The sequence below is a fragment of the Meles meles genome, chromosome 3 (genome assembly GCF_922984935.1).
Source record: "Meles meles chromosome 3, mMelMel3.1 paternal haplotype, whole genome shotgun sequence".
Lineage (NCBI taxonomy): Eukaryota > Metazoa > Chordata > Mammalia > Carnivora > Mustelidae > Meles > Meles meles.
This window is the reverse complement of record NC_060068.1, coordinates 79,479,456-79,497,985: the sequence shown is the minus strand read 5'-3', so window position 1 is coordinate 79,497,985 and position 18,530 is coordinate 79,479,456. Positions and strand designations below refer to the sequence as shown.

Here is an 18,530-nt window from a genome sequence, read left to right as displayed (position 1 = left end):
TTACTGTGCTTTTATCCTTTAGAAGTTTTTCAATTACTTCAATTAACATTTCCTTCTGCTCTGGATCAAGGCTAAAACATGAAAAGAACATACATTAAAATTTTTCCTTTAATTCAAATTTTAAAATCAAGCTAGTCACTTCAAGAATATTAAGAAAATTTTTTAGGGGATAGGGAAAGCAAGAATTATGTAAAGATAGAAAGAAAAAGTTGCTTATATTAATTAAACCTGAATTCTTTTTTTAACTGAGAGAAAAAAATATATATATATAATGGTCAAAAACAAACAAGAGAATTCCCAAATAAGAATTTTCTATCGTTTCAGTTCCGTAATAGAGACATGCATTAAAAAAACCTGCCATCTAAAGCCAAAAAAATACAAGCAAAGGCTTACATATATACAGAATTAAGAAATGAATCCTATCAGCATTTCTAACCACTGAAATACTGATAACTATAATTTCTTCCTAACATGGAATTCAACTGTTGTCCACTTACTATGAAGCTGAAGAATAGTTATACAAAGACAAGTAAGACAAGTCTAGTAAAGAAAGTCCCAAACATAATCATTGCATATAACAGAAACATGTATAAAGGATAACAGGTATACGAAGAGCACCAATGGAGTAAGAAAGATTATGGAGGGTTTCTAACAAGAAGTGACATCACAGATGAATCTTAACAATTTGGGTTTAACTGAAAAAAGGAGGAAATTTCCTAGGTTGAAATTAAACAGATGGTTTTAAGTTAAAAACATTTTATGCAGAGGACTAACAGGCAGTACTCAGCTATTAGACAGTAAATTTCAGGCAAGGAGAATAAGGGTTGGGGCTGGAGAGGTAAAATGGGCTCCAGTGAGGGACTTTAAATCTGTCACAGTGAACTTAGAACCTATTCTGCAAGTACATAAGCAAGAAAAGATAGTGAGAAGTATGATATAACTTTGTCTGACAGTTAACCTAAGAAAATGAATTTTTACTTTTCACATACTTACTGTAACTTTATTGCTAACCATTATAATTATCTGAACAAACTTTGTACTTCTTTCAAATTCTAGCTCTGGTCTTCCTTCTCCAAGCAGTCTTTCCTAACTAATACCATTTCATTACATCTTTACATTATGAAGCCCTGTATGATAACCTCCGAACCATATCCTAACAAAGTCACTGTTAGTATGCCTTTCTATATACATATATATCATATTCTAATATCTTATTTAATTATAGATCCCCTTTAATTCATTGTCACTGGTTTGATTTTTTCCTCAAATATGTGATAATACATCGTCTACCATTCATACAACTTAATGCGTATAACCCAACACCAAAACACAAAATGATCTTGATAAAAGCTTGTGGAATCAATGGTAACAGAAAATAATACCAAATTATTATAGATAATAATTCTTTTATTCAGGCAATATGTTTTCCAAAAGGATCAAGGCATGTATGAAATATCATACCAATATGGTATGGTGCTGCATTTCAAAACCAGCATTTTAAAAATCAATAAAAGAGCTCTATAAAAGAATCAGACAAAGAAGGGAACATCAGGGACAAAGATGGAAGAAAGGAGAATAAAGTGAGTTGATAAGTATTTACTCCAGAGATACAAATGTAGTGATATGAAAGGGCACCAGCATCCAATGTTTATAGCGGCAATGTCCACAATAGCCAAACTATGGAAAGAGCCCAGATGCCCATCAATAGATGAATGGATAAAGAAGATGTGGTATAGGGGCACCTGGGTGGCTCAGTGGATTAAGCCGCTGCCTTCGGCTCAGGTCATGATCTCAGGGTCCTGGGATCGAGCCCCGCATCGGGCTCTCTGCTCTGCAGGGAGCCTGCTTCCTCCTCTCTCTCTGTCTGCCTCTCTGCCTACTTGTGATCTCTCTCTGTCAAATAAATAAATAAAATCTTAAAAAAAAAAAAAAAAAAGAAGATGTGGTATATATATACAATGGAACAATACTCAACCATCAAAAAAATGAAATCGTGCCATTTGTAACAACATGGATAGAACTACAGGGTATTATGCTAAGCAAAATAAGTCTATCAGAGAAAGACAATTATCATATGATTTCACTCGTATGTGGTATTTAAGAAACAGAACAGAGGATCAAGGGGAAGAGAGGGAAAAATAAAACAAGATGAAACCAGAGAGGGAAACAAACCATAAGAGATTCTTAATCAAGAGATTCTTAATCACAGGAAACAACCTAAGGGTTGCTGGAGGAGAAGGGGTACAGGAATGGGGTAATTGGGTCATGGATATTAAGGAGGACACATGACATAATGATGAGTACTAGGTATTATGTAAAACTGATGAATCACTGACCTCTACATCTGAAACTAATAATATATTATATGTTAATTAATTGACTTTAAATACAAAATTAAATACTGTTTAAGAAATTTTAAAAAAACAAAGTGAATCAAGAGGATAATACACTTTAAATTCTACCCTATAATAAAGATAAAAGTCTTAATTTTCTAATAATACACATGTTTATGTACATGAGAAATATATAAATGAGAATTCAAATTCCCTTCATTTTTAAGTTATAAAATCTATAAAATTATCATAGGCCCTAAAAGGCTCACAAGTGAAAACCAGCATAGGGTCTCTATAACCAAAATAAAGCTAAAGATGTCTAAAGAACGTTTGTGAGGGAAAAAACTGTCACTGGGTTTATAAGGACAGACTAACTCTAAGAGCTAATTAAACAAGCCTCCATGAGGTGTTAACATTCTACATACCATTAGAGGTTGTTGGTATTATTAACAAAGCACCAACCTGTACAATTTCTGTATCGCATGGGCTGCATTCTTCCTCACATATGGTGATAAATCAGCAGAAGCCTCCTTAATAGCAAGCATCATAATAGGTACAATAATTGGTACTCTAATACTCGATAGAACTCTCAAAGCACTTGCACGGATTAGTTGATTTGGGTCCTAAAAAATAATGCAAAAATATTCATCAAAATTTCAAGTTTAACATTCCAATTATATCTTTATGACACAGTTAATTGATGCCCACAGGGTAAAATAGAACAACACTTGATCTTAGCCAAAAGGCCGAGAAGCGATGATAAAATACAACAAGAGAAAAAAGCTACTTAATTTAAAAGATTAGTATATGGAAATATGTAAGAAAAAAGAGTTAAATAAAGGTTTATTTCTCTGAATAATGTTTGAACAAGAAAAGTAATGGTTGTAATTCTAGTCAATCATTCATTAATAAGCATGTTGGGTTTTTAGAGATTCACAATTACAAATGCTACAGGTTATAAATTTTATCTTTAAAAAGTCATGTCCCGGGGCGCCTGGGTGGCTCAGTGGGTGAAAGCCTCTGCCTTCGGCTCAGGTCATGATCCCAGAGTCCTGGGATCGAGCCCCACATCGGACTCTCTGCTCAGCAGGGAGCCTGCTTCCTCCTCTCTCTCTGCCTGCCTCTCTGCCTACTTGTGATCTCTGTCTGTCAAATAAATAAATAAAATCTTTTTAAAAAAAAGTCATGTCCCTTCATTACACACTTTCAACAACTAGTTGGTATAATGACGAAGAGTTCTTTGATGCACAATAATAAATAAAATATAAAGGAACCTGCAGAAAAGGAAACACACTGGGAAAGGTCTAGTTGGTTATATATATTATTTTCTAAGGACACTGAACAGGCAATGTGAGGGGCCTTTCAACTCTTTCAGATCACTACTGTGCCATTTAGATTATGGATCCAGTTCTTTAAATCACACACCTTCAACTGTGCACAAACCTTGTAGCTATCTGCTGGCTCACATTATTATTTACCTTCAGAGCTCGCTGAAAAGTGCTTATGGACAAAAGTGCCAGATCCTGCTGTTCTTCAGCATACCGGACCAAGTAAACATATACTAACTTCTTGATCTGTTTAAAAAAAAAAAAAATCGTTTAATCCTAGCCAAAATTAAAAATTCAATGTTTTGAATACCAAATCCATTCTCAATTTTCCTGAAGTAAATAACTGAATAGCTTATATTGTAATATAAAGATAATATATTGTAGGATAATGAATGGCAACAAAAAAGTTTATAAAATAAGCATTTTAATAATCTAATCTATAATAGAAGCATTCTATCAAGGTGTTCTGTAACAACACTCCAACAGGTCTTAAGGGTTAACTTGCTTCAAGCTTATGCATTCCTCGTTTGCTGACCTAAGTCCCTTGGTCTACAGATGAACTAACCTACTTTCCTTGAGAACTGCAGACCACCGGCCTTAAGGAATAAAGGACCAGACTTCCCCAGAGGAGAAGTCCTGACCACACTGGTACACAGCTGCTGCTGATGCCAGCAAGTCTGTTCAGGGTTATGCCAACATATGACTATTTGCCTGGGAACCACCTTCTCCTGCAGTTAGCCCAGCACCACCCCCAACATCCCATACCTTCCCCTTTAAAACTTTCTGGCTTTGCCTGGACATGGAAGATGGTCTTTGGGACATCAGTCCACCATCTTTCCAGGCTGCCAGCTTCCTGAATAAAGCAACCTTTCATTTCCCACCATCACCTGTCTCTCTTGATTTTCAAGCACCAAGCAGGTGAACCTGAGTTCAGAGCCAGTTCTGTCTGATAACACTTTCTCTTGAAGGGAATAAAAAAATCCCTGAGCAAAACTCAAACAAGAATATTAAAATATTAACTGAACTGGGGCGCCTGGATGGCTCAGTGGGTTAAAGCCTCTGCCTTCGGCTCAGGTCATGATCTCAGGGTCCTGGGATCGAGCCCACATCAGGCTCTCTGCTCAGCGGGGAGCCTGCTTCCTCCTCTCTCTCTCTCTGCCTACTTGTGATCTCTCTCTGTCAAATAAATAAATAAAATCTTAAAAAAAAAAACATTAACTGAACTGTAAAAACATTTTCAAAGTGAGGCTACAAATACTAGAAAGACCTTGGGTTCTGTCCACTAAATACATAGTATTTGAACTTGTGTTTTCTCATCAATCAAAAGGTGCTGGAGCCCCAACCTTGACCATATGGTAACAGTCACATTCCGATATATATTACATGATATTTTCAGCTTAGTAAGAATACGGTAGACCAAAATATCAATTTAATGTAATAAAAATTCCAAAAGACTGGAAGTGTCTTCCAAAAACTGTTTCAAACAGCAATTTAATCACTAAGTCTATATAACAGAATTATGATGAAGAAAAATAAAAATAAGAATTTGAGTTGAAATTCATCAACTGCTTCTTTCTGACACTGCTCACAGCCATATCTTCCTTCTCAAGTATCTTAAGATATCAGTGTCTGATTAATTTCTTAGTATATCAACAGAGTACAGATCTAAAAGTTTATAGAATGTTCATAGAGCACAGGAAATGAGGGGACGTAGCTGGAAACAGGTGGAATTGATGCTGAAAAAGGAAAAAGAATGCTACATCAGGCCACATTTTATGTCCTACTAACCAATGTGAAATTTTTTAAAGATAATTGCTATGGCCTTCCTTCCCTCATCCTCCAATTTCCTTTGACACAATGCAGTTGTTTTGTTTTTCTTAAGTAAGCTCTAGGCCCAATGTGGGGCTTGAACCTACAACCCCATCAAGAGTCACACGTTCTACCAAGTAAGCCAGCGAGGAACCCCAACACAGCATATTTTGGAGTTCCTTCACTATCCTGTTTGCTTCTTTCTAAACTCACTCCAATTTGTCCACATTACTTTCAGTGTAGTACCTCAAACTACAAATGAAGTTGAAGTAGAACAAGTTAAGGCCATGTTCCATGTGAGGGGCTTCCACTGATAGAACTTATTCTTAAGCATACGATATACCTTTTCTAAATGCACACTGACTAAACCAAGCCATATTTGAGTAAATGTCCTAGTCAGGTTTTCTTCTTTTAAAAAAAGGGCAAGATCTTACATTTATCTATAGAAATTGTCAACAATCTAGATTCAATCCATCACAGCACCCTCTTAAGATAATTTTAGACCTTACCTTGTATTTCAAACTATTTGGATATTCTTTATAATTTTATAAGTAAAAGTGAAAACTTAATGAGCATACTTTCTACATCTGCATCATTTTTTTAAAATGCTAAACATACCGTGTTAAGTTGATACTAATCCATTTTTTTTTTAAATTTTATTTATTTGACAGACAGAGATCACAAGTAGGCAGAGAGGCAGGCAGAGAGAGAGGAGGAAGCAGGCTCCCTGCTGAGCAGAGAGTCCGATGTGGGGCTCAATCCCAGGACCCTGGGATCATGACCTGAGCTGAAGGCAGAGACTTTCTTTTACAGTATAAGGATAGGGTTATAGGTAAAAGTAACAAAAAAATTTATTTACAAATACCCTTCCATGGTAAATGGATCAACGAAGTCTTAAAAACAAAATTAAAACCCTTAAAAAATTGTAACTCAGTATCCAACGCTGTCCATAGTCTGCCCCCAAATTCCTTTCCAGTCAAAGAGGAACAGTAACCAGATATAACTTGCACTTTTTTTGTCTCAATCTCCACTCAGGTTATCACCCCACCTTCCCCAAGTTCTGCTAATCATATTTTCCACAAAGCAAAAGTGAAACAATAAAATGCCCATTAAAGATGAAAAGTACAATAAATCACAGGATACCCATATAACATTATACTATGTAGCCACCAAATAGATTTAAGTAAATCTGCACTTGACATTAAAAATATGTCCTTGCAGGGGCACCTGGGTGCCTCAATGGGTTAACCTCTGCCTTTGGCTCAGATCGTGATCTTGGGGTCCTGGGATCGAGCCCCGCATCGGGCTCTCTGCACAGTGGGGAGCCTGCTTCCCCCTCTCTTTCTCTCTGCCTACTTGTGATCTTTCTGTCAAATAAATAAAATCTTTTAAAAAAAGTCCTTGTAAAATGTTTTAAGGTGCAAAATCATATGCATTATATGATATCACTTCTATATTAATAAAAAATGCACACATATTTTATTTATTAATCTAAGGTACACCATCAATTTTAGGATGTCCTATTATTTTATAAACAACAAACCCTGCCAATTATAAGTCACCATCAATTCTTTTTTATTTTTTTTTCCATTTTATTTATTTTTTCAGCATAACAGTATTCATTCTTTTTGCACAACACCCAGTGCTCCATGCTAAACGTGCCCTCCCCATTACCCACCACCTGTTCCCCCCAATCTCCCACCCCTGACCCTTCAAAACCCTCAGGTTGTTTTTCAGAGTCCATAGTCTCTCATGGTTCGCCACCCCTCCCCAATGTCCATAGCCCGCTCCCCCTCTCCCAATCCCACCTCCCCCCAGCAACCCCCAGTTTGTTTTGTGAGATTAAGAGTCATTTATGGTTTGTCTCCCTCCCAATCCCATCTTGTTCTTAACATTAAGTCTCACTTGCAGAAACTTTAAAATACAAAACCAACATCTTAGAATGGACATAATATGGCAATAATAGCAAATACCTTATATATAGCAATAACTACATCCCAGGTATTATTATCAATGTATTACTTAAATTAACTGATTTTAAATTCACAATTCAATAAACAGGTACTATTACTCCTATTTTACACAGGAAGAAACTGAAGCATAGTGAGGTTCAGTAACTTGACCAAGATGGCACATCTATTAAATGAAGAACTAGGATTCAAACTTAAGCCTAAGTTAAGAAATCTATGTAGTAAATTGTTAGCAGTGAGTATATCTGAGGTATTCACTCTTTACGCCTTTATTATTTAATTTTTTTACAATGAATATTAAAAGTGTGTTCAGATAAAACAAAGATATTTTTACTTCGGGGTGAATCTCATCTTTCTAAATTTTCTCTACTATAAAACATAGTCCTTTTGTGGATTATAAAAGTATTTGAAACTTTTTTTTTTTTAAGATTTTATTTATTTATTTGACAGAGAGAGATCACAAGTAGGCAGAGAGGCAGGCAGAGAGAGTGAGAGGGAAGCAGGCTCCCTGCCGAGCAGAGAGCCCGACGCGGGACTCGATCCCAGGACCCTGAGATCATGACCTGAGCCGAAGGCAGCGGCTTAAACCACTGAGCCACCCAGGTGCCCCTGTATTTGAAACTTTTTCATTATTAAAAAAAAAAATCTCAAACGTAAAATATTTTTAAGTTCCTACATTTCCACAAAGACAGCTTTTTCTGTAGTAGTGATAAAATACAGGCACTAAAACTGTTTTAAACCTCTCCAACAGGTCAACAAAAACTCAAGCTAAATGAACAAACTTTAGCAAGTCAACCAACCTGCGACAGTTCTTCAACTGGAACATCAGCCTATCAGGAACAAACTCACTCACAACCACCACCACCTCCACCACCACCTCTGAGCGCCAATCAAGCAAAAGCAGTCTCAGCCAAGTGATCAGACATCCACAGATGATATCAACCCACTTAGACCACTGAAAGTCCACAAACCGTTTCAATGTTCACTTAGAAGCAAGCAGTCTTACACAAGAATACAAGTAGGTTCCAAAATTATGTAATGCTATTATATAAGATGGCAACCATATGATCCAAAATATACCCAATGTTTTATATTATAGTTAAATGGAAATATAAAGTTTTTAATTATAGTTTAAGAAGCATTTATCTAATTGTCTGAGGCAGAGATAGCTTTTTCCACCACCAGATTTTTAAGTTAAGATTACAACAGTGCCAAAAAGCAATTAACACTGCTAGTTGACTGATTTATAGAATTTTCAATAAATCAAATCAACACACATGCATTTTTAAGTAAGATATTTCTCAACTCCACCTTAGAATGAACAAGAGTTTACTTAAATACAGGAACCATTCCTTATTCATCTGTATATTCTCAGGATCTGTATCACATGTCTGGCATATAGTAAGAGTTCAATAATTAGCTGAATGAAACATCACTGCCCAGTGGTAAACTGAAAAAACTTATCAAGACATTTCCCATAATTGCTACATCAGGAATCTAACTTACCACAGTGACTATAATTCACCAAATAAAGGCCTAGAAAAACACGAACATATTATGAAGAGATGACAGGTATTACAAAGATTGCCTCCAAAGTCTTTAACTTGTGGGTTTAAGAAAAAAAATTTAATCATTTCAAATATTCTTTTGCCTTACTAATTATATTCAGATCCAGTCTACAATTCTCTGTAGTTTCAAAAGAAAATGGATTAGAGTCCACCCATCCCCTCATCTTCCTGTGATTTATTTCTCAGCAACACCTTTATTTATCAAGTAACTGTACAGCCAACTTTTAAGGCAGAATTATGAACTCCAGAATATATCCAGGGGTTTATATTGGCAACACTGAAACATTCAGATCTACAGCTGAGCTAGCAGGCATTGCTGTAATTACTCACTATTGGAGAAGGATTTTTGTGACTGTTATAGCAAAAAGCATAACAATATTAAATCACAGAAGGTTGCAAAACACCAAATTTGTTCGAGTTCTGTTATAAGAATCAATCAATATTGACCACAAGAGGCCTATGCACTGACTGGCTGCAGGTGTGCAGAGAAAGCCTAGTTTCCCTGAAACCATTCTGTGACCAGAAATGGGAGTACTTAAAGCTCCGTGACTACACCATTCTCTGATCAGTTACCTTCATTCAATGTTACAACACTCCTTGCTGTAAAGCTAATCATAGCAGAGCCCCAGTAGGCTGGAAGAACACAGGCAGATCTGTTTAATTAGTTTATCAATACTAGTACATCAAACTTCATGAGTTATTGACTAAACCTTTGATTATTTTTGTACTATAATCACTGATTGCTTACTAGGTAACTTTTGGTATCATTTGACATCAAATGAAGATGACGTACAGCTTAACTGTGTGTCTAAGGCAGCATGTACTAATAAAAATGAAATTTTGCAGCTAATAGCAATGAAACATCAATCAATCAATTCTCTAAACATAAATTTTAAGAAGCTTATGTCAGTTTTCTCACAACATTAGAGCATTAAGTATAATTTCAAAAAACAAGGTATTTTGAGAACAAAAGAAATCCAACAAATAGACCACTAATTATGTTTATAGTGACATTTTTGTTGCAGAACATTAGGCAGTATAAGAGAATCTGAGTGTGAAGGGAAAAGATGAACAAACAGGGACGTTCTACTATTATAACTCCTGAATAGTACAAACAGCTTTGGATGAACAATAAATAACACGGGATTTTCTGTTTATAAGAAGACTATAAATCCAAGGGAAACTAGCTAATTTACTGCCAATTACTAAGGACTTGCTCATTTCTACCAATCTCTAAAACATAAAAAAAAATTATACCAATGCCAGATACCTCCCAAATATAGCTAATACCAGATATTGATTTGGGGCCAAAGTCATTAAGGCAGAAGAGGAGGAAGGAAGCACCAAATAGGAAGGACAGCTCTAAAAGGGTAACCGTCTAAGATGGATTCTGAAGACAAGCCACCTGGCTTTGGATTCTGACTCTGAAACACAGTAGCTGTGTGACCTTGGTCAGATAATTTAACCTGTCTGCTATCTTGCCCTCATATATAAAATTTGGGAAATGACAGAATCAACCTCACAGCGTTATCTGTGAGGATAAAATGAGGGTATATGTAAGCACAAACAACATCTTTTAAATATTAGCAATCATTGTTCCTAGGAATAGAGACCCTATTTAAGTCCAATATTAAATGAATTAAGTGTTTTGATTTTAATTTTCCCAAGTTAGTCAAACTGAGTTTATGATAACAAATCATTTGGTAGCAAAATTCACTTATCCAAAATATATAATGTATGCATTATCTCATAAAAAAAATGTATGCATTATCTCATAAAAAAAAATTTAGATACTTTATAAAGTATCTAAAAATGGGTTTAAAGTACTTATCTTCAAAATCTTATAATATAAATTATTCTAATAAAGTTAAAATGGCGATGGGAAAATGTTTCTTTTTATATATGGAAATGTGGGCTTTAGAAATTATATAAAATAGACTCCTATTTTACTCTTCCAGATTTTTTTTTAAAGATTTTATTTATTTATTTGACAGAGAGAGAGATCACAAGTAGGCATAGAGGCAGGCAGAGAGAGAGGGGGAAGCAGGCTCCCTGCTGAGCAGAGAGCCAAACACGGGGCTCGATCCCAGGACCCTGAGACCATGACCTGAGACCATGACCTGAGTGTAACCCACTGAGCCACCCAGACACTCCCTTTCCAGATTTTGAATACATAAATCAAAGATTATTTAACCTAACTTACCTTATATTAGGAAAAACTATTTAAACTAATTTACCTTATATTAGAGACACAGTAACACCCAATCCACTGTCATAGTATTAAAATAATAGCTAAGAGTCTACTTCACATCAATCTTGTATTTGTATTATATAATAACTGAAGTATAACCTCACTAATCTTACTGTTCTACTTAAAAAATTCTACCATCATTTTCAAGATTATTTTATTCACTCATTTTTTTCTGTATCTACCCAATCTCTTCATTAAAAAAAAAAAAATGCTTTGTTTCTGAAACTAAAAATACTTAAGCGTGGACTATAAAATTGCTAAAGATTTATGGCTCATTCAGTATATTCTGGCCATAAAGCACTATAAGACACTGCTATAGAAATCTGATGCAGAGGCTAGAAAAAATGATGTGAATTTTCAAGTATGTCACAGGTTATAAATTCACAATTCCACATACAAAGTAGGGGAAACTGAGACTAGTGTGTCATTTTCATACGAAGCTGTAATTTAATAATAACCGAGAGACCTGGTTTACCCTCCTACCTTAACCAAATAGAAGATCGGGGAAAAAACAGTTTTCATATGTTGGACAACAAGCAACCCAGTACTGTGAGTCCTCAGAGGGAAAAGTCAAAGTGAGTGCTACTGAAGAGGGCTATATATCCACCAGCACACCAGGGGCAACTCAAAAGAATACTGAAGACTCACTGTGCTGAGGAGAGAGAGATCAAAGTTTAGAGGCCAAGACTGCTAGAATTTGTAGAGCAGAAAAACAAACAGGAGGAAACTTCACAAAGATAGTGAGAAGGAGACAGCACACACACTGCAGAGGACAACCACCAAATCTTAGACATGCACAAGACAGATGAAACTACCTGAGGCCAGATCAAAAAAACAAAAAACAAAAAACAAACAAAAAAATAACAACAAAAGAACACAGAACACCAAAAACAAACACCGGAAAAAGACAATCACAAAGAGTTAGGAATAATTCATGTCTTATCAGGCAGACACAAAATGTCTGATAAATAAATACATAGGTTTTTGAGTAGAATCCTAAGAAGAACATCACTTTAGGAGTGGGATTAAATTAATCTAGACTAAAAATATTTCTGTATTCCCTAATTAAGCTTAAATGTATGCTTTGCAAAATCAAATGATTCCATATAACTTAACTGTGTATCAAAAGAAAATCAACACAATTTAAAGGAATACAACAAGATCCAACAAAAGACAACACAAACATTGTATTTTTTAGCATCCAATTAAAATTTACTAAGGATATTTAAAAATTACAAAAATATGAATCATAACCATAAGAAAAATCAATCTATAGAAAAAGACTCAAAATGACAGAAGTGATAGAAATAGCAAAGGGGCACCTGTTCAGTAGAACATGTGACTCTTGATTTCAGAGTTATGAGTTTGAGCCCCACTTTGGGAACAGTTTACGTTAAAAAAAAAAGAAAAGAAAAAAAAAGAAGCAGGACTTTACAATAACTTGTAAATATGCTCCATATGCCCAAGAAGGTATACAAAAATATGACTATGTTGTGGAGAGAATTACAAGATGTGAAACTGACCCAATGAAACATCTACAGATGAAAAATATAAATGCTGATACAATAAATAGAGTGGAAGAGATTAACGAGTTAGACACAGCAAAAGGAAAAGTCAGTTAACTTGAATATACAGCAAGAGAAACTATCAAAATGAAGCAGAGAGAGAAAAGACTTGGGAAAAAAAACAAACACAGTAACAGGCACCTGTAGGACAACATCAATTAGTCTATATGTATACTAGAAGTGCCAGAGGGAGAGACAAGAGAGAAAATATAGTTTTGAAAATTTAATGGATGAAATTTTTCCAAATTTTAAGAAAACCGTAAGCCCACAAAATAGAAGAGCTCCACAGACTTGGAAGATAAACATGAAAAAAAAAAAAAAAAGTCAAGGTATATCACAATCAAGTTTAGATCCAGTGCTGGAGAGAAAAATCTTAAAACCAACAAGAGAAAAGAAAGACATATTACACACAATGAAACAGAGATTAACAATGACAGGAATGACAGGAAACTTGCAGGACAGAAAACAATGAAATATTTTTTAAATCCTAAACAAAAAAGGCTGTAAATGTACAACTGTAAATTTTACTAAATATTTTGAAATTATAGGCAAAATAAAGACTTTTTAAAAACAAAAGCTGTAAGAATTCATTACCAGCAAAACAAGAAATGTCCTCTATCCTAAGGAAAATAATATCAAATATAATATTTGGGCCTATACAAAGGAATGAAGTGAGCCACAAATGGTAAACATGAGAGAACACATGAAAGACTTTGGGGAGCGGGCAACTCATTTTTAAATCTCTTTAAGAGATGACTGAACTTCTGGTAACTTTGGAGTAAAATTGCACCAGAACAATTTCCCACAGAAAACTAAAAAAAAAAACTAGACATGTTACAAAAACACTGTGAGCCCTGGTGGTGAAACAGCAGTAGACAGTATATAACTATACACTAGTTAGGAGTATATGCGCAAAGATGACAAAAAAGAGAGCCATGTAAAGTAAATTTCCCACTTCCATGGCTTTTTGGCAAGGCCAAGCGAATAGTGGATGAAGTCCAAGTAGAGGTACTGATGGACAAACCAGTTTCTCTAGCAAAAGGAACCAAAAAAAAAAAAAAAAAAAAAAAAAAAAAGAACTTGGGAAAATTCTGGCCACTGAAGAAAGTAGGGGAATCCCAGCAGGGAGAGAGGTAGAGATGGGCTCCTCAAACAATCCTTAATCTCCTCCACCCACATCTCTGACTAAATCCTGAACCACACAAGCAGAGAGAATAGACTCAAAGCAGCTCAGCAAAAAACAAAAAATACAAAATGAGATTGAAGCTGCTACTTAAGAAATAGAATTTCCAATCTGAACCCAGTCAGGATTACCACCTTCAAAAATTCCACCTGTGGAGGAAAAATAAAATAATACAGAATCTCCAGAATTTAATGTAATGACAAGAACAGAACTCAAAATTATCCAACATAAGAATAACTAAGGAAATGTGTGCATATACATAGACATAAGAAAACATAAGAAAATCAACCAAATGAAAGCTTAAGAAAAACAGGACATTAGAACCAGCAGACATTGACTTTAGAGCTGCTATTATACTTATTCTTAATTAGGTAAAAGAAAATGTTGTGTTCTCAGTTAATGAAAAATAAAACAAATCTCACAAAAAAATAGAAAAAATAAGAAAGAAATGGAAATTCTAAAATGAAAAAATGTTCACTGAATGTACAATCAAATGAAGATGGCAGAAGAATGAGTGTGAACTGGAAAACATGAATAAAAATCCAATGTGAAGAAAACAAAAAAGATATAAGAAAACCAATAAAGCTTCATATACTGTTAGAGATTATCAAAAATACAACACACATATAATTTCAATACCAGAAGAAGAGAATGAAGCAAAAGATTAAATAAAGATATAATGGCCACGCTGATGTTTATAGTAGCATTAATTACAATAGCCAAGATATAGAAGCAGACCAAGTGTCCATCGAGTGACAAATGGGTAAAGAAGAGGCGGTGTGTGTGTGTGTGTGTGTATGTGTGTGTGCGTGCATGCGCCTATACATACAGATATGTGGAATATCACTCAGCCATAAAAAAGAATGAAATCTTGCCATTTGCAATGACACGGATGGAGCCAGAGAACAGGATACTAAGTGAAATAAGTCAGTCAGGGAAAGATAAATATCCTATGATTTCACTCACGTAGAATTTAAGAAACAAAACAAACAAAGAGAAAGAGAGAGACACAAAACAAGAAATATACTCTTAACTATAGAGAATAAAACAACGGTTACCACTAGGCAGGTGGGTAGGGGGATGAGTTAAATAGGTGATGGGGATGAATGAGTACACTTGTGATGAACACAAGGCAATGTTTGGAAGTGTCGAATTATTATACTGTATGCCCAAGACTAAAAAAAAGAAAAGAAAGAGAATAAAACAAAAGATAAGAAAGCAAAAGAAAAGACAAATGACAGCCAAAATTTCCACAAGTTTGGTCAAAGGCAGAAATTCACAGATCTAAGATACTCAACAGATACCAAGCTAAAGGAACACAAAGAAGCTCAAAGCAAGACAACTGAAAGTCAAAGATAAAGAGTAAAACATGAAAGTATCGAGAGAAAAATGACAAATTATCTAAGTTGTATCAATTTTTCAGTTAATAGTGACATTATATAAGGAATTATAGAGGATCTTTAAAACATCTTTAGAATGCTAAAAGAAAAACAACAATAACAACAATTATAAAACCCATAATTCTATGACCAATGAAATAATCTTTTAGAAACAGATAAAATGGAAATACTTTCAATCAAGTGATTTCATTACAAGCAGATCTACACCACAGCAAAAACTAATGGTACTTCCTAAGGCAGGAAGATAATGATAGTTAGAAATTTGAATCTTAACAATACAAAGAACAACAGGAATGGTAAATATCTGAGTAAATGATAATCACTTTTTTGGGTTTTTTCTCTGAATTTCTTTAAAAATCACGAGTATGGGGTGCCTGGGTGGCTCAGTGGGTTAAAGCCTCTACCTTCGGCTCATGTCATGATCCCAGGTTCTGGGATTGAGCCCCACATCGGGCTCTCTGCTCGGCAGGGAGCCTGCTTCCTCCTCTCTCTCTGCCTGACTCTCTGGCTACTTGTGATCTCTGTCTGTCAAATAAACTTAAAAAAAAATAAAAACTTAAAAATCATGAGTATATAAAGCAAAAATTGCATTGCCTTAAGATGTTTTTAAATTGACACACATAATAACTAAAACATAAAAAGATAAGAGGAATGTAGAGGTATATAGTTGCAAGATTTTTTTTTTTTTAAATTTTATTTTATTTATTTGACAGAGAGAGAGAGCACAAGTAGGCAGAGAGGCAGGCAGAGAGAGAGGAGGAAGCAGGCTCCCTGCGGAGCAAAGAGCCCGACGCGGGGCTCGATCTCAGGACCCTGAGATCATGACCCGAGCCGAAGGCAGCGGCTTAATCCACTGAGCCACCCAGGCGCCCCAAGATTTATGTATTTTAAGTGAACAGATGCAGTATTAAATGAAACTACAAAAAGTTAAGAATGAATACAGTCAATGGTAAAAATAATGCAGAGATAAACATATTAAAAATAAAAACAAGTGGGGCGCCTGGGTGGCTCAGTCATTAAGTATCTGCCTTCGGCTCAGGTCATGATCCCAGAGTCCTGGGATCAAGCCCCCACACTGGGCTCCCTGCTCAATGGGAAGCCTGCTTCTTCCTCTCCCACTTCCCATGATTGCGTTCCCTCTCTTGATGTATGTGTCTCTCTCTGTCAAATAAATAAATAAAATCTTTAAAAATAAATAAATAATAAAAACAAGAACATTTAAAACGGGATTTCCTCCAAAACAAGAGGAAAGGAAAAGAAAAACAAAAGGAACACATAGAAAAGAAACAGTGTAACAGTACACTCAAATCTGCACACATCAATAATGACATTAAGTGTTAAAAGAATAAACAATCCTCAAAGGCACAGTTTAACATAATAGATAAAGAAAAGATGGAGCTACATGTTGTCAATAAGAGACGTACATTAGATACAAAGACACAGAGAGGTTGAGAGCAAATAGATGAAAAAAATATATACACTATACAAAGAGATGAAAAGGCTGGAGTGGCAATAGTAATAACAGATCAAATAGACTTTAAGACAAAAAACATTACCAGAGATAAAGAAGGACTTATTTTAGGATAACAAGGTCAATTCATCAGGAAGACAAAAAAGGAATGCTGCCTAATGGGAGTACTTTAAAATATATGCTAGGAAATGGCTAAATTAAAGGGAGAAATGAACAATTTCAGAATCATGATTGGGAGATTCAAAATTCCTCTCCTAGCAATCAGTGGAACAACTAGAGAAGTCAGTAAAAACAATTTTAAAAATATAAATAAACAACATTATCAACCACATTTATTTAAATAACGCTTATAGAATATATATACAACAATAGCAGAATACACATTCTCTTTAATTGCACACGGTATGCACACTATAATAAACTTTGATGATCTATAAACAAGTTTTCATAGAGTTTTTTTTTAAAGATTTTATTTATTTGACAGAGACAGAGATCACAAGTAGGCAGAGACAGGCAGAGAAAGGGGGATAAGCTGGCTCCCTGCCGAGCAGAGAGCCTGATGTGGGGCTCAATCCCAGGACCCTGAGATCATGACCTGAACCAAAGGCAGAGGCTTAACCTACTGAGCCACCCAGGTGCCCCAAGTTTTCATAGAGTTTAAGAATGAAATAATACTAGGTATGTTTTGAGACTAAAATGGAATTATGTTACAAAGCAATCAATGTTAAGATCATTAAGATACCCTCTCACCCCCAATATGAGGAAATTAAACAACATACTTTTAAATAATCCATGAGTCAAAATAGAAATCATTAAGTAAATAAAAAATTTCAACTAAACAATGAAAATACATAAAATTAAATTTGGAAAATGCAACCGAAGTAATGTTTAGAAGAAAATACATAGTGTTAAAGGTTTATAATAACAAAAAGATTTGATCTGAGTCCCCAACTCAAGATATCAAAAAAAAACAAAATTATGTATAAGCCTGAAATATCAAAGATAAATACAAACTCAATAATAATAAAAAAAAAATCCATGACATAGAAAACAGAAAAAAGTAAACTCATAAAACCAAAAGCTATTTTTCAAAAGCTCAATAAAACTGATAAGGCTCTAAGTTAATCAAGAGAAATAGAGCAAAGACAACAACTACCAATATCAGGAAGGAAAGAGAAAATATCACTGCAGAAGGCAGACACTAAAAAGTATTAAGGGAGGGCCACCTGGGTGGCTCAGTGGGTTAAGCCTCTGCCTTCAGCTCAGGTCATGATCCCAGGGTCCTGGGATTGAGTCCCGCATTGGGCTCTCTGCTCAGCAGGAAGCTTGCTTCCCCTTCTCTCTCTGCCTGCTTCTCTGCCTACTTGTGATCTCTCTCTCTGTCAAATAAATAAAATCTTTAAAAAAAAAAAACTAAGGGAATATTATAAACAACTTTAGGTTAATAAACTGACTACCTGGATGAAGTGAATAAATTTCTTGAAAGACAAATTACCAACCCAGATCCCAGAAGAAATAGAAAATCTTAATTACCCCCCTGTTGGGCGTCCACCAAGAGCATCTTCAGGATGGATGATTGGCCAGAAGGATTTACAGGACTCAAAAACTTGTTATACTTAGGATTACGGTTCATTACAGCAGCAGGATACATA

General features: G+C 35.1%; 1 protein-coding gene across 1 annotated transcript in view; it reads right to left on the bottom strand.

Moving 5' to 3' along the window:
• Positions 1–18,530, bottom strand: part of AP3B1 (adaptor related protein complex 3 subunit beta 1) — a 284,643-nt gene that overhangs the window by 218,145 nt on the left and 47,968 nt on the right. Inside the window, exons 4-6 of the mRNA XM_046000421.1 lie at positions 3,812–3,907; positions 2,796–2,956; positions 5–71 (exon numbers count right to left, since the gene is read on the bottom strand). Coding sequence (XP_045856377.1) covers positions 5–71; positions 2,796–2,956; positions 3,812–3,907 — 324 coding nt within the window. The remainder of the gene's footprint in view (positions 1–4; positions 72–2,795; positions 2,957–3,811; positions 3,908–18,530) is intronic.